The 16,044-nt window shown below is 38.7% G+C and overlaps 1 protein-coding gene across 6 annotated transcripts in view; it reads left to right on the top strand.

The window, feature by feature from the left end:
* The window catches only part of PTPRG (protein tyrosine phosphatase receptor type G), a 1,080,885-nt gene that overhangs the window by 1,006,879 nt on the left and 57,962 nt on the right, over positions 1 to 16,044 (top strand). For all 6 annotated transcript variants that reach the window (XM_085624730.1, XM_085624729.1, XM_085624728.1 and 3 more), the window contains 4 exons: positions 5,366 to 5,509; positions 8,235 to 8,328; positions 11,771 to 11,847; positions 15,601 to 15,729. In XM_085624730.1, the coding sequence (XP_085480856.1) occupies positions 5,366 to 5,509; positions 8,235 to 8,328; positions 11,771 to 11,847; positions 15,601 to 15,729 (444 nt within the window). The remainder of the gene's footprint in view (positions 1 to 5,365; positions 5,510 to 8,234; positions 8,329 to 11,770; positions 11,848 to 15,600; positions 15,730 to 16,044) is intronic.

The following is a 16,044-nucleotide window of genomic DNA, read 5'->3' as shown; positions in this document are numbered from 1 at the left end:
AGTCTCTTAGCTTAGATTCAGATATTCTAGTTTCACCTGGGTCTGCACTGATGAATAAACCCCTTCATTTTCAAATTGGGTCTTCCATGAAACCCTCTGCAAGCACAAGCTGCAATGTTCAGACACCACCTCACTTTGCTAAGGCACCATTATGGGTGGCACGATGGTGTGGGGCATTTGACCTGCATTAGAGCAGCATCTGGACCTAAATGTGCAAGAGCTACAGTTGGTCCACCATTTATTATATGAATAGACTGTGGTGTGGGATCCTGGACTTTGTTAGGGGTCAATTCAACTTTGGCAGTCGGTAGACTACAGGTGTTTTTCCCAGCAGCTGCCCATCTATCAGGTCTCTAAACTTGAGAACAGATGCTCTGTCGCACTCCTCACAATGGAGGTCCACAGTTTGGAAATACAGCTCGAAGAGACAGAGATGATCTTTTTTTATAAATAGAGGCATCCATCACTGGACCTTTTCACTACCACCCAGAACAGTACATGTCTTCTGTTTCGTGCCATGCGCTTACCACTGAATGTTTCCCCGTAGATGCCTTCAAGTTTCAGGACCTAGTGTATGCAATTCTAGCAATTCCAATTGTTCCAGAAGTCCTATAGAAGGTGCATGAGGATGAAGCATATCTGATTCTAATTTCCCTGGTTTGGGTAAGGAGGATCTGTACACTGATCTATCAGCTCTCAGCACTAGGCCACTATTTCCTCTCTGGCATAGGGTGGACCTGCTGTCACAGCAGTATCGCCAGGGCCTTCATTGCAATCCCCAAACACTGTAGCTATATGCGCAGAGCAGATATTGAGTGCTGCTAGCTAGTTTCATCACCCTCTGTTCATTATTCCTGAGTGGAATTCGTACCTTATGTTGACATTCTAGAAGGCATCTCCTTTGAGCTGATGCTTTGTTTTCCAGTTCATCATCTTTGAAGACAGTATTGGTAATTGGAATAATTTCAGCATGTAGCATCTTAGATCTTCTGCCCCCCTCAGTTTGTTTGCCTTTCAATATTAATTTACCTAGGCAGGCTGGTTCTGCATACAGGCCCTGTGTGGTTTTAGCCTTTCTTGTGCCCCAGTCTATTACTCTTCCCTCTTTTCTTTCATCCCCCCCCCCCTATTAAATCAAGGAAGCGGAGAGGCTGCCTAGACAGGATCGTAGGCATGCAGTGTCATAGTACATTGACTGTGCTTGGAAGGGCAAAGTGAATCATAACCTCTTGGTGGGTTTTGTAAGAGCCAAGAATGGCAAGGTGATGGCCAAATGCATCATTTGGCATTGGATCATCCTATGCTTTAACATCTGCTGTGTTCTGGCCAATAAGGTCCCTCCAGAGGGCATTCATGACCACTCTGCTAAGGCCACTACTGCACTGACAGTTCACACCACAGACATCTGGTTGACATCTGCAGAGCAGCCAAATTGTCATCTCCACATACGTTTCCAAACTTTACTGCCCAAGTACACAAGTACTTTGCGAGGGCTGTGCTGCATAAATTCCTTAGTTAGTTGACACTTCTCATTCACATCTACTGGGTAGGATAGCATTGTGGCTTGTTCTTCAGGTGAGGAATCTGCAGAAAGATGCATCTTTCACAAATAAAAGTTACATATTTTTGTTAATGATAGTACTGGTAGATACATAATCTTTCTGCAGATTCTTCTTGCCCACCCTTCTTCCCTGATGTCAGAGCAGTGTATAATAAGCTTCCTAGTCATGAAAACATGTTTAAGTGCTGTTATTTTTGGTTTCATTGATCTCTTAATCTCTCTCGGAAAGTGTTGTGGGGGTGTTGAACAAAGTATCAGGAGCTGACTTCAGCATGCAGGTTTGCACCAGTGAAGTCATGTTGGTTGGTCAGAGTAGCGTCTGTCTAAACTGAAAAGACACTCTCCCAGTTTAAACGAGTATCTATAAAAATTAAAAATATTTGCCTCCATTAACATATGGTATTCACATAGCAAATTGCTTTAAGACCAAAGGATGATGAAGCCCAGTTGGATATGGTAACCATTCTTCCACTTGATCAATAGCAGTTGCCATCTATGGACCAGCAACAAACTCAAATACATATGCCTCTGCATGCTGGTGCCGAAGCCTCTTCAAAGTTGTGCACTTTTTGTGCTGGATGACATGAACTACAGTTCCTACAGGGTACCTGTTAGTGAGACTCAAATTCAAGAACTTTGATAACTTAAGTCTGCCATTGCCTTTTTGTTCTGAAAAATAAAAAGAGGAATATTATCATCCTCAGTTGTGGGGTCTTCAGCATCCAAGGCTCATAAGTAGCATAATTGAAGTGATGTTTTAGTGCATTGTTCAATGTGTCCTAATCATCATTATTTTTGACGTTTTTCTGCATGATGATTTGTTAAACTTGCCATCCTTAGAGTGGTCATCCCTCAAACTTATTTCCTGCCTACCTCCTCTTTTTGCTGTATCCTTTTGGTAGCCTTAGAACTCTGACCACTCTACCACTGCTAACCAGTGCTAAAGTGCATGTGCTTCTTCCCTAAACATGGTGACCTTGGTGTATACATGATAAGCATATTTAGTTTACCTATACGTGCCTTGTAAAGTGGTATACCATATACCCAGGGCCTGCATTCTACATGCTACTAGCGGGCCAGAAGCACTGATTGTGCTAACCACACAAGTAGCCTTTCAAACCTCTCTTAAGGCCTGCCATTGCAAGGCCTTTGTGTGCAGTTTACTGCCACTTCGATTTGGCATTTAAAACTATTTCCGAGCCTTAAACTCCCCTTTTATTACACATAAATCACCCCTAAGTAGGCAATAGGTAGCCTTAAGGGTAGGGTACTGTGTAATTAAAACGGTAAGACGTGTACTTTTAAGTTTTACATGTCCTGGTAGTGGCAAAAAGCTAAATTTATTTTTCACTGCTGTGTGGCCTTCTCCTCTGGAAGGCTAACATTGGGAATTCCTTAATACACGCTTAAGCTGTAATTCCGGATCAGAAAGAAGTAGCGCATATGTTTCATATCTTTGGAATGCTAATGATAAATAGTCTTTAATGCTAAAGTTGGATTTAACATTACTATTTTAGAAATGCCATTTTTAGAAAGTGCCAAAAGAACAATTGATGGACAAAAAGCTGAATAATTTCAGACATCCACCCCAGTACAGAGATCTGGGCCTAAATCCATCACTTGTTTGCTCCCCATGCCATTCTAGTTCTAACTCGGCCATATGGAAATCAGTCATGACCCTGTTCCCCATGGGAACAGTCCAGCCTGAACTGCCAGCCCACGTCTTCCCTGGACCACAAAAAAGCATCCTGGGACCAGTTTTGTTGTAACAGCCCTCATAAGCCAGGCTAACTTGACTCCATTTGCATGGAGAGCACAGGACCCATGTCTGGGCATACCCGTCCCACTCGGGGTGACCAATGCAAAAAGAACAATTGAAAGTGGCCATTTCTCTGCTCTTACTGCTCTGTGTGCCTTACACCCTGTCTCCAATACACGTCTGGGGTGGGTGACAGCTATTCTTCGTGTATTCTCTCTTGACTGTAACAGAAACGGTGGGTGTGACAGAGAACATATTTGCATTCATCTGCATTCTGCTAGCTCTTACTGGGCAAGGAGAGAGGGGGAGCGGACACACCTGAATAGACAGTATTCTATTTTCCATTCAAAGGGCTGATTATCCCCTACTGAAACTGGGCTGGGATGAATGGGGACCTGTGCACTTCAATGGCTTGGTTTGAAGTCACCTCCAGTTTAAAGGCACATTTGGGTGTAAGTACTGGGGCTGTGACCCTACCAAGACAGTATACTACTTGACCTGTGAAGAACTCTGCCAGGAGCAAAGTCTGCTGTGCTACAAGGATTGCCACTGTGCTTGACTGTAGAAATGCTTTTCTGTTTTGCTGTACTGCCCTGATGCCTGATAAGACCTGGAACCATCTCACTTGAACCCCAAGTTACCCCAAGGGCTTGCTGTCTTGCCCCATTTTCTCAAGTCTCAGGGAAATCAATGATTTCCTTCAACGCTGCAACAGCACTTGGACTCTGTCATTTGAGTCCTGTCCTGCCAAGTGGTGCCAATCAAAGTCTGGTCCCTTGAAAGGTGATTGCTGCTGTCCAGAACCATAACAATCAATGCACTGATGACTTTGCACCAATCGGAACCGAAGCATTGCCCTTCAATGCTGACACAGGAGACGATCGACATTGATTCGACAAACTGTGTGGCTCGACTCAGTGCTTGCATCGTAAAGGGGTTCTTCATTGCCTGTGCTGGTCAAAACAGACGCATCGAGTCTTTGATGTCGCTGCTTTGATCCTTTAAGGTACTTTTTCAGCTGGACCTGCGCGAGTCCTGTAGCTGTGCTGCCCTCCATTGCGGTGGGCCTAAACTTTGGATTTAGCCTAGTCCAGCGCGACTTGCAAGTAAACCCTGAGCTCTATTCGACTCTAAGCGCAAAATTTTGATTTAATGTTTAAAAATTCATAACTCTGGTTCTACTTATTGGATTTTTGTAGTTTTTTGTAGTTTTGTCCTCGTTTTACTCATACTTCTCTAGCTAAACAGTTCAGCCTATTGTTACCTCTAACTTTTGTTCCTAAAGCCAGTGTCATCTTAAGGAGTTTTTGGGTTCTTGGCAAACCATATTTTCACTGTTTGTGTATGATCTTGATCAAACTTAACATATAATTTAGTATTGTTTAGCATCATCTTGGCATGAAATGGGTAATAAAATTCAAATTTTACTGTGCAAAGGACCCCCAAAATGCTTTGCCTGGGGCCCCCAAAATCCTTAAAACGACATTGGGCTGCTGTGCGTCATTGTTTAAGTTTACAGGGTCATGAATGCATTCAGAAAATTCTACCTAATTTCAGCCCTGAAGTGATCAAGGAAAGTTAATCTTTTAGTTTTAAAAAGTTTAGAGTTAAAAGCATTGGAATGTAATGTTCACAAACCTGAAATCTCTGATCCCAGCTCTCAAACCAGTCCAGCCTGCAGAAAGTATCAAGTACTTTGTCACATGCCCCAGGGAATTGCTGTGTTCTGTTCCAAATTTCAGTCAGACGGTCATTTCTTTACACATGAACAAATGCCAACAGGAGCGCATTCGTTAGTGCCCTGTAATGAAAATGTTGCACAAATTAGTGAGTATGTCATTGACTGTCCGGTGTATTTAGTCTATTTTGTTTCAAATATAGGTTTTTAAATAAGTTTAACATCGTATAACTTTGTGTAATGGGATACAACTATAAAAACCTACTAATCTAGGAGCACAACTAAAGATTATAATGCAGGTTTGAATGAGAACATTATTTGCATCAGTGGTATAAATATAAATGCTTCTTTAATTCTGTCTCTTTAGGAACAGTATGTTTTCATTCATGATGCCTTGTTGGAAGCCATTCTTGGGAAGGAGACTGAAGTGTCTGCCAACCAGCTACATAGTTATGTGAATAATATACTCACACCTGTAATGGGAAAGACCAGATTAGAAAAGCAGTTCAAGGTACTGTTTGCCATTGTATCCTTCTCCTCTGTACCCCATCGAAAAACATGTAATTTATTTGCAACATTTATTTGTTTTTTTGAGAGCTTTTGCTATAGAACAAAATAATACTAATTAAATATGCATTTTTACTTTAATTGTGTAATCAATTATTGTTTTGATAAAGCCATTTCTTAAGATGCGAGTAAGTAGTACTATTGAATTGAGAAACTAAAAAAAATAGCATGTCATTTCTTTTAAATCTTCATTGTATTCATAAACTACTTTGTAGGTTTTTACTTCAACAAAAAACTTTTTTCTATATATTTACAACTAAAGATGCATCATTCAGATGTTTGAGGTTCATTTGCAATATCTATATTTTCAACTTAATAGATTTGTATAGCTAAAAACCCTTATAGAAGATTGTAGGAACTTTCCTCCCTAAGAAAACCAGATAGTTCCAATTTTTTGCAACCTATAATACCTTTTTTTGAATGGAATGTTGGCTGCAGGGAAATTAGGTTAAAGGCCCTTTTGATGGCTTGGGTTTGGGGCAGGGGTGTAGTGAAACATTTTGTATTTAAATCTCATCCCACTATGAATGGTAAGTGATGGACACACTTTCAATGTAAGTTTAACTCTTAAAATAAAATTTATTGAGAGATAAGCAGTGCAAGAGCAACATTAATGTGCTTTGCATATCTATCCATTTTTTTAATGAGATTGTAAAATTAAATATACTTGAAATCTAATCAGATTTGATCATGCATGAAACAGTGGAATGTTACAATTTTGTGAGAATCGCAACATGTCCTCATTTCTCAGTCCACAAATGGACTAGATTTAGGAATAGTGAGGGTTCTTCCCATGACTAGGGAGATGCAAGTGACAGTGTAGACTTAAACCTTTCCATGAAAAGTTGAGTTTATCTGGTAAAGCAAATCCAGTAGAATGCTTTGGGGTATTTCTCTATTCAGCCCACATCTGGCATACAGTATTCAAATATACAGCAGGAAAAGGAAGGGTGTCTTGGCTGAAAACAGAAGAGCACTAATCCAGTATATACATTACTGCACATTTTCTGTAGTTTTATATTTGTGTATGCAAGGGATACATAGAGAGTAGTTGAAGTAATCATGGAATCTTCATTCATTGATCATGGTATGCATCTCATAACATTCATACGTATTGCTACAGTTCTCCAGATGTATCTGGCATACCTTGAATCCATGGTGTTTATTGTTAAGGCAGGCAGATGATGGTATCTACTGTAAAGCTCTTGAAATGTGAGATAACAAGGAGGGAAAGATGGACCTAATAGAATGGATCAAGCTATCTGTGAATGACAACAATTTAATTTTTTTTAAGGGAATCATTTCACTCATTGGTATTTGGATCTCTCCCATCTGGTCTTTGAAGAGCAGAAGTAGAGAAAAACATCTCTGGTCACAAATGTGATGCTGTCTGTAAGGCCAGTGTATTTTTGGGACTGAAAAAATAGAAACCTAATTGTTTAGCACCAGGTAACAACCAAAGCATTAAGGTGTTTTCACTCACCCGATCTGTTGTGGTTATTAACATAGTCTTACACTGTGACAATGGGACATATTGCAGGTATGTTATGGACTTTGTCACATTAATACTTCAATATAGATTTACACCTATTGCTGCACCATAGGTATAGTGGGTCTGATTCTGGATCATTGATAGAAAGTTTAAGATCAGTTAGTTGGTAAGTCGCAGCAGGATATACATCAGGGGGTTGGGATCCTTGCTAAGGAAATATATGGTCGATGCATCCTTATGGTGAGTTAGCAGTGAAAAGATTGAATGTGACTGAGATCTTTACAGAGCTTGGAACCCAGCATATCCAGGAATACCCTCATGTTATTTAGGTGTCAGAATACCTTGAGTGGGTTTTCAGACCCTTACTTGATCTGACATCCCTGTGTCATGTTGTGATGAGTCAGCTTCTGGATAAATCAGATTCTATTGCTCAAGATACCTTTTTGCATTGCATAGGGAATATTGGATTTCTTCCAAGTCTCCACCTCTATCCAGTGGGGTAATTTAAAGGATGTTTATTTGTTCTTTAATGTGTCCTTTCCACACAAAAAAAACATTGTTCTCCACTTACAATGGAACTCCTCATTTAGGAATGTTAGGCACAATTATGCAAAAACCAAATGCAGGTAAGTAAATTAAGTATTTAATACCTTGCTGTTACAAAAGGAGTTCACCTCAGTGGTAATCAACTGCAATTATAACTTTGTAAGCTTCTAATTCAGAAAATGCCAGCACTTTTAGGACTGCTTACATCACATCACATGCACCTTTCATTTGAAATTGTGCACACCACCGCTACATACTCAGCATTGTGGCCCCCATTCTTATGTCCTGAGTTACATTTGATATACCACAGGTATCCGTTTATCATGAATTCCTATTGTCCCTGAATGGATAACCAAAACATTGTGCAGTAGACACGCAGTACTACAATCGTGATACATTTTGAGAATAATTCTGTTTAGTTGCACGAGTCATTACAGATGGACCCTGTATGTGTTTCTGAAGTGCACATCTCTATTGATATATCATTTTTAGTAAGTGTTCAGGTCTGGTTCTTTTAATTGTTGCACATTTATTCTTAGGTTCTGTAACTTCTATCTTTGTTCCTTTCTGAAGTGTCTGGTATAGTTCATACTTTTAACAAACAACTGGGAATTCTTTTTATTTCCACTAGCTGGTCACACAGTGCAATGCAAGGTATGTCGAATGCTTCAGCGCACAGAAAGAGTGCAACAAAGAAAAGAACAGGAACTCATCGGTTGTGCCATGTAAGATCAAATGTTTTTCTTCTGAATGTTTCTACATATAATCTTTTTGTCATATGGGAAGGCACCTTTAGGAGCAGACCATGGTAGCTGGTGTAGTTTAAAAGATGCCATAAAGGTAAAGGTTCTCATTATTATCATATCGGTCTGTCTCCTAGAGATTGAACAGTTGTGATCTGCATAAAGAAAGGCATTAAATTGTGAGTTCTAATTGATAGATAAACCTAGGGAATTCACAGTCTATACAACAGAGGTGGGGTTCTGACCATTGGGGCGCTGCCTTCAGTTTTGAAGGCCACTTCTCCAGAAGAACAGGAATGTGACAACCAACTAATAGGCTTGTAAAATGGCTAAAAGAGAGGTCCTATGAGGAGACGACCAATAATGTCACCATATATACAATCTTGAATATTTGGGCTTTTGGAAAGAACATGACGATGGAGATAATTAAGTACTAACCCTGCAATGAGAAGCCTGAAAGTAGGTGGCTGAAGGCTTAACCTCTTTGCTGAGTTGATCATGACTAAAACCGTAACAGGAAGTTGAAAACCTTGGTTAAAAACTGGGAAAAAGTAGTACTCTGAATCGGAAAGTAAATGATTAAGCAAAGTGGGGATATTAAGTTACTTTAACAGCTATCGTAATAAGAACAAGCATTGGCAAAGCCAATAGCTCTTACATATTCAGGAGCTATTGTCTTTGGCAATGTGTTTAAGCTATGTTGTACACCAGGATGCCTGCTGAAAGGGAGTGGAGTGGAGTGGAGCATCAGAGAATGAAGTGGCATAGATTGAAGTAGTGTGGAGTGTCATAGAGTGGATGGGTTTGAATGTCGTAGGATGGCGTGTAGTGGTGTGAAGTGGCATTGTGTAAAGTGGAGTGATGTGATATGTGCCTGCACAAAGCTACTGTCTCCAATCTAAAAAGATGAAACCAAGATCTGTGTAATTCTATGTATAATATTGCCAATTGAGGTAGTAAAGACAGAGACCGAGCCATCAGGTTAATGGACACTTTAGCAATACAGTAACTGAATAAGTTCAATCAAGAACAAAGAAAATCACCTAATTTAGGAATGTGATCAGTCATGAAAGCAGTTTGAAAAAGATTACTTTGAGTAATAAAGATAATGTGGATGTTCTCCATGATGTAACTTAACACTCAATACTTATAATCCACTGCTCATATTTTGCAGTCCATTCCTTTTGGTAACACATTTTTAAAGGTGTATAGATGCTTTATGAATCTTCAAAAGTATATTTGGAAGTAAAACATGTTTAGTGGGTAAGCTGTTGGATAAATTAGTGAATTAGCTAGCTAAGACAGATAGACTGCTTTTTTTTTAAAGCTATTTGGAGCTAGCTATGCAAATTAGGGCAGTTCTGAACTTGTAAAGAAACACTGTGTTTTGCAAGGTATGGAAGATTGTATGGATTTGAGCTTGCTGCAGGCAATGTTTGTTTTAATATCTGGGAAATCAACATTAGAACCCCAACTAGCAGATCATTAAACATGCCCACAAACAGCCAAAATTCGGTCCACACACTGACCTGTTAGACAGCCATCAGGCTCTGCCTGATTCCCCTAAAGGCCAGTCCGACACTCCAATAAGCCTAAAAGTGAGCCTTCTGGAATGGCTGTGTCTTTCAGGCTTTACAGGGAGTGTGTCACCTTAAAAAGCAAAGCAATTTAATTCTAGGAGTTGAGGAGCATTACTAAATAGTTTATTGAAGGATGTAGACTTAACATCACCAGAATCAGTGAGAAAACCACTAATGTGTGTGTGCGCGCATGTGTGTGTATGTCCCTTTTTTTAAACGTTTCTCTTAATTAGCATTAATATATATTTTGAATTACCTGGTTTATAATTTCTGGTATATTGAACCTGGCATAACAATGATCGCTTGGTCATCTGCACTTGAGCTCTTTTTTTTGCAGCCAACGTGGTGGTCTTTCAGTCAACTGTTATGGTATAATTTAAGTAAAATTAGTTACTCGTCTGTGATTTTGTGATACGCACCAAGGGGTATTATCAAAATCCAGCTAGAAGCTGTGATTCTGTACACTGCTCTGTCAGACTTGAGACAGGCTCGGTGAAAATAAAATATTTCATTGAAAAAAGAATACCTGGTGCAAATTGATAGATATAAATATCTAAATATCGCAAGTTCTAGAAATAGTGTGAAAATCTTAAGGTATCATTAGAGAGAAATAGTTTAGTTTATGTAATTCATTTAGTGGAAAAATGCAGTTGATTCATTGCACTATATTTCCAATCATGAGTACCAGGAAGTGGCTGTTAATCTCACAGCTTTTAAAATAGCATTTGGGGCATTTGCATAATGCTATAAGTCAAAATATTTCTTTGTCCAATTAAAGAGAGCAGAATTAGAACTTTGCCTAAGGCAACCAGCTCTATGGGAGACAGAATATAAGTGAAATAAGATGAGGCATAAGGTAGAATGTTAATAAATTCAAAATATAAACCTTATTGCAAATAAACCTTTGATCCTGGATTCTACTTTTCATAAAATGCAAGCAAGTAGATTAAATAATGCCATGAATAAATTATGAGATGCTGGAGATGTAAATCAATAAATGTTATTGTATTTGCTGGAATATCTAATAAAATATTTTGCCTTCCTAAGCATATAAACACGCATATGGAACTTGTATTTTGTGATTTATAGATAAATATGTATGCATGCTCTTCATAATTCTTTACTGCTATGAAAGGGAATAGGCACACATTTTTATCGTCAGCATTTATGGCAGTGTACTTTATGATAAGGTGATTTCTGGCAAAAGCCACTAGCATTTTGAAAGAAAACAAACAAAAAAAAAAGTTGGCAAATGATGCACTGTCGAGGGGTGACAAAAGAGGATGGTCAGAATTTTAGTATGTTTCACTTTGTTTGTTTTCATTTTTTACGGTATTGTCTGAAAAGTAGAACATACAATAGACTGATAACTGCAAACACGCAAACATGTAATTTTAACAAACACCCTTTCCTATCCTTGTTATGCAGAAAATCACAAAAGTGATCTCTCCAGGTTTCGGTGACACATATTTCAGTACCCTTCCTCAGCATCATTCATTTGAAAAGTCGAAATTCGGTATAGTTTCATAAATAAAACCTCTACTGACCTTAACTAATTCTTGTTTCATTGATTTCATAATTCAAAGTAGCTTTCATAAATAGGTGAATTGTACTGTTGTAATTACATGGTGCAAAATGTACATATAGTTGGAAAAAGTAAAATATGAGCCCCTTTTAATATCATTATAACTTTGCCATTGGATATGTAATACTATAAATTCCCGGAGCAGCAATTTCACCTGTCAAGAATATCCCTTTGAAACAGGTCTCAGATTCTAACAGGAGACATGTGTTTGATCTTCTTTGTATTACAACATAGTGACAGTGTGTTTTATTTCATATAGCTGAACGAGCAAGAGTCGGTCTTGCGCCATTGCCTGGAATGAAAGGAACAGATTACATAAATGCCTCCTATATCATGGTAAGTGACACTTGCCATACAATATAAGTTTTAAACCACTTTAATATGGTTAGCTGATGCTACTGGAAATTCTATTTTTGCAAAATGGTGACAAATTATGTTAAAATTCAGGCTAGAAAGATATTAATTAAGGATGAGTTTGCCTTCAATAAGTTTATACTTTGATTATGTAAATATATGTTTGGTATAAAAATGTACTGTTCTGGTATTATAAGTTCTTGTAAAAATTTAAACATTGGCTTAGAGGTTAATGGGACCCACAACAAGTCCCGGACACCCCAGATCTTAATTGGAGTAATTGAAGCTAGCACTTTATTTATTAGTTCTGTCGATATAGTTCAACCATTTGATGGCTAGTAAGGGAGTCCTGAATAATTTTTTAAAAGGTGAAGTAAACCCAAATGCATGACATGCACATATACTCCTGACAATAGTCCACAGCTGCAATATTGCCCACAACCCCTTTAATTCGTTTTATTTTAAATCAAGTCCAACATCTCACCTCCTTGGTTAAATTTACTTTTCTAACAAAGTGTGACCTTAAGGATATTTATTTAGAGCTTCTACATTATTATCATATTTTTACAACTGTGTACTTCCTTCACACACATTTCCACAGAATTACAATTGTTTCTGGAATATATGACAATTTCTTTGTGTGCTCTGCAAAGAGGCCAAAGATTGGATGTCCATGTACTCTGAACTCCTTTTTGACCCACTGACAGGCATTGTGAGAAACTCGCACTGCTTTCAGCCTCAACTCCAGAGCTCAGTTTTGGCCGAAGGTGACTCAACTCTAAGTATGCACTGTACAAGAGTAACATGATACACAGACAAAAAATGCAGAAATACAGTATCCTAGGAATAGCTAACTCTCTTGAGGAATGCAAGATTAAATAAACCAATGTGAAGAGGACCTAAATCGCTGACACATTACCTAAAAAAGATTTTTATGTTAATTGTTAAAAAATCTATCAGTGTGTTTGCTATTGAAGTTAAGTACATGAATATAGGGCCTGATAGGTAACTGTTTAAATGTCCATTGGCAATCACTGTCTGGTCTGAGTCCTGAAAGCACTCACCCGCTTAAAGCCCGGAGTGTACAAATTTAGTGAATAGCAAATCTAGGCCTCTCTGTTTTTGGGAGGGCACATCTTTTATCCTCAAAAGAGAAAGGACGTCTACAATCCTCATGGAGATCTGAAAATAGTCTTTCTCTCATATCCAAAGCAAACAACACCCAAGACAGCAGTCTGCATTGGATAATATTTAATTAGTGGCGTTTTTTCTCAGGCAAGAAAATGTGAATTTAACATTACAAACTGCAGGAATTTTACATTGACTCAAAAAGTCATCATGAAGTTGGAAGACTAATGCTTTTAAAACGGCAAAGCCTTTGAAGAAAAAGATTTTTCCTTTCCCCTTCCGAAGTGCATTTGTTTCAATATGGAGATGCCTAGAAAGCTTTTTTGGAGTGCATTACTATGTCAGATTTTGAAGGTAGCCAGGACCTTTGTCCCAATAGACTATGCTTAGCAGCAGCGGTTTCTTTTTGCTAAGTATACCCTATTCCCTGCTTTCAGGAACAGTCAAAGTTGTGAACAAAATTCACTATTTTGGTAGTTTCTACCTACTTCCAGTTTGTGGTGGAAACAAATCCAGAAACCTATACATTTCTGAGAAGTTGAAAAAAAGGGGAATTCAGCAGGCAATCATTTATGTGGCTCGCTCATGTTTTTTCCAAAGAAACTTAATTTTGAAAGTAAATAGGAAAAAATAGAAATCGGTGAAGGGTTTTCATCTCTATTTTCTTTGCTCTGATGGTCAATCTACTAAAGCAATAATCCATTATGTGCAAGAGATTCTTCTAGACTCGAGCATATGTGGTGTTTGTTGGTTGTCCGTTAACATGCCATAGCCAGAGTTTTCAACTGAGCTGCAGTCCATGCATCAATTCCTAAGGGAAAACAAATGAAAAACAGTTTAAAGGAAAGTTATGCATTTTTCTTTTTTATGAGGTCAAGCATCTGAGTTTGGGAATAGCTGTTATTCGTTCAAGACTTACTTACTTTGGGGTTGCCGGTAATATGTGCTTCAGAGAGAATTTTGCATAATTTGTTCATTCTTGCAAACAGATGTACATTTGAAAGACTGAAGTGGAGAGAATTCAATAGATAATACATCTTTTAGAGTACTGCATTACCAATTCTCCAATGAATACAGTGTGGGTGGGCTTAGTGCTCACAACAGGAAAGCCTTGTAATGTAGAGTCATCAAGATTTGTTTGCAGGTTTTCAGTCTTTACGAGATGTGAATACCTTTCAATACTTGGACTCAGGGTTGGCCAGAAGCCCAGTCAATTTTTGAAATTTAGACGCTTTGTGCAGTCCAGAGCAGTGTGACTTACGTGGGTGCCACCACTTTTTCTTACTCAAAATGTCCTGCAAACGTCAAACTTTAGCTAAAACCATAGATTTTCCTCTTATTTCTGAAAGCCAAAGTTCAAGAATCTGTTAAGACCAATGAAAGTCCTACTACTCCGCATTCCCACACTACTCCTCATATATGTGTGGGTGGCTGCATCATATTGACAGTAGATATTAGGCCTTGACATTGGCTGTAAGTGCCCAACATTTCTGCCCAATATAGGGAAATTGCATTTTTTGCCCCGTCTTTTGACATAGTCTGGGTAAGAAAGTGTTTGATTCCCTGAAAATCACACCACCTTTTATTTTCCTGGTTGTCTAGTTTTCAGATTTGCCCTGGGGTTGTAGTTTTCCCCTGGGGCTGCCTAATCACAGGATCCAAATATTGCTCCCATCCCCCATGATAAGAGAGATTTAATAGGCTTTTTTAAGGCATATTTTTGACATCCATACTGCATTTTCAAATTGCCCTTTTTGCTATCAAAAAAGCACAGGCTTAGTATGTCTTTTGCCTCTGCACCTAAAATAAGGCATGGGCGTAATGGTAAAGAGTTCCCAAATTTGAATTTCATCAATCCCCCAAGCAAATGCGAGAAGAATCCCTCGTGATTACTCCGTCCAAAATCTAAATCAGTCCCTAAGACTAATCTTTGTTCCATTCAAGTAGTAAAAACTTCCCTTCCTACAAAGGTTAACACTCTGCAGTGTAGGTAAATAACTATTTAGAAGATGGCACACAGAACAATGTATTTGGCTCTGCCATCATTTGATATGTACTTTGTGGGAATTGTGGAAGAACAGTGTACCGACCTCTATACAGTAGGCAGAGGACCTGAAAAGAGGAAAAGGATGCTGCTGTGGTGTAGTGGGTGGTTGTGGATGTCGTTTCAAAACACAACATTGTCTTGGGGGGGAGGGAGGGTGCAAGTGCAATATAGGAAGACTTGTCCCAGCTGATGTATTATTCCGTCATTGCTTTGACTGGAGGTAGATGAGAAATACAATATAAGAATTCTATTTCTTTGATTTGACATTTCCGCAGGCACAGCAGTGGCATGTGTTTGAGATTTGAACATGAAATGCTTCCCTGCAGTTACCTCCCTGAGACCTGTAACCTTTGGCTAGCAGCTCAGCCGAAAAATTAATCTGTCTCAAATTGGGGGTACTAGAATAAGGTAGCTAACAGTGGCATTTAGGTGGACAGGTGCATTTACAAAATGTAAAAGTCAGACAAGTTATTAAAATTGTGTACACTATCAAGCACTGTGAAAATGTATAAATTGTACATGTGCTATACCTATAAACTGTATTTCCTTTTACTTTGAAGGGTTACTACAGGAGTAATGAATTCATCATAACACAGCATCCGCTACCACATACGACGAAAGACTTCTGGCGAATGATCTGGGATCACAATGCACAGATCATTGTTATGCTGCCTGACAACCAGAGCTTTGTAAGTTCATTATGGCCACTGTACAATCCCTGCTGTGCACAGCAGAATGCTAGATTTCAGTAAAGTAATACAGTTTCCTTATAAACCCTTGCTGGTCTTCAGAATACAGAATCCACAGAGAGAGTGTTGGCGTTCGAGTAAGTTCAAGGTGGCTGATTTGCCTCTTCACTGTATTTTAAAGTTGTTTAAGTCTTTCAGCTTTTACAAGTGTTTTAACGATATCATACAATATGCTGCTACTAATTTTCTAATGTTATAAAAGGCTCTATGTCGATGTAGGAATGTGAACTAAAATGCTGTTCTCCATCATACAGC

The sequence above is a fragment of the Triturus cristatus genome, chromosome 9 (assembly GCF_964204655.1).
Source record: "Triturus cristatus chromosome 9, aTriCri1.1, whole genome shotgun sequence".
NCBI classification, from domain to species: Eukaryota; Metazoa; Chordata; class Amphibia; order Caudata; family Salamandridae; genus Triturus; species Triturus cristatus.
This window is presented reverse-complemented; position numbering and strand designations above follow the sequence as displayed.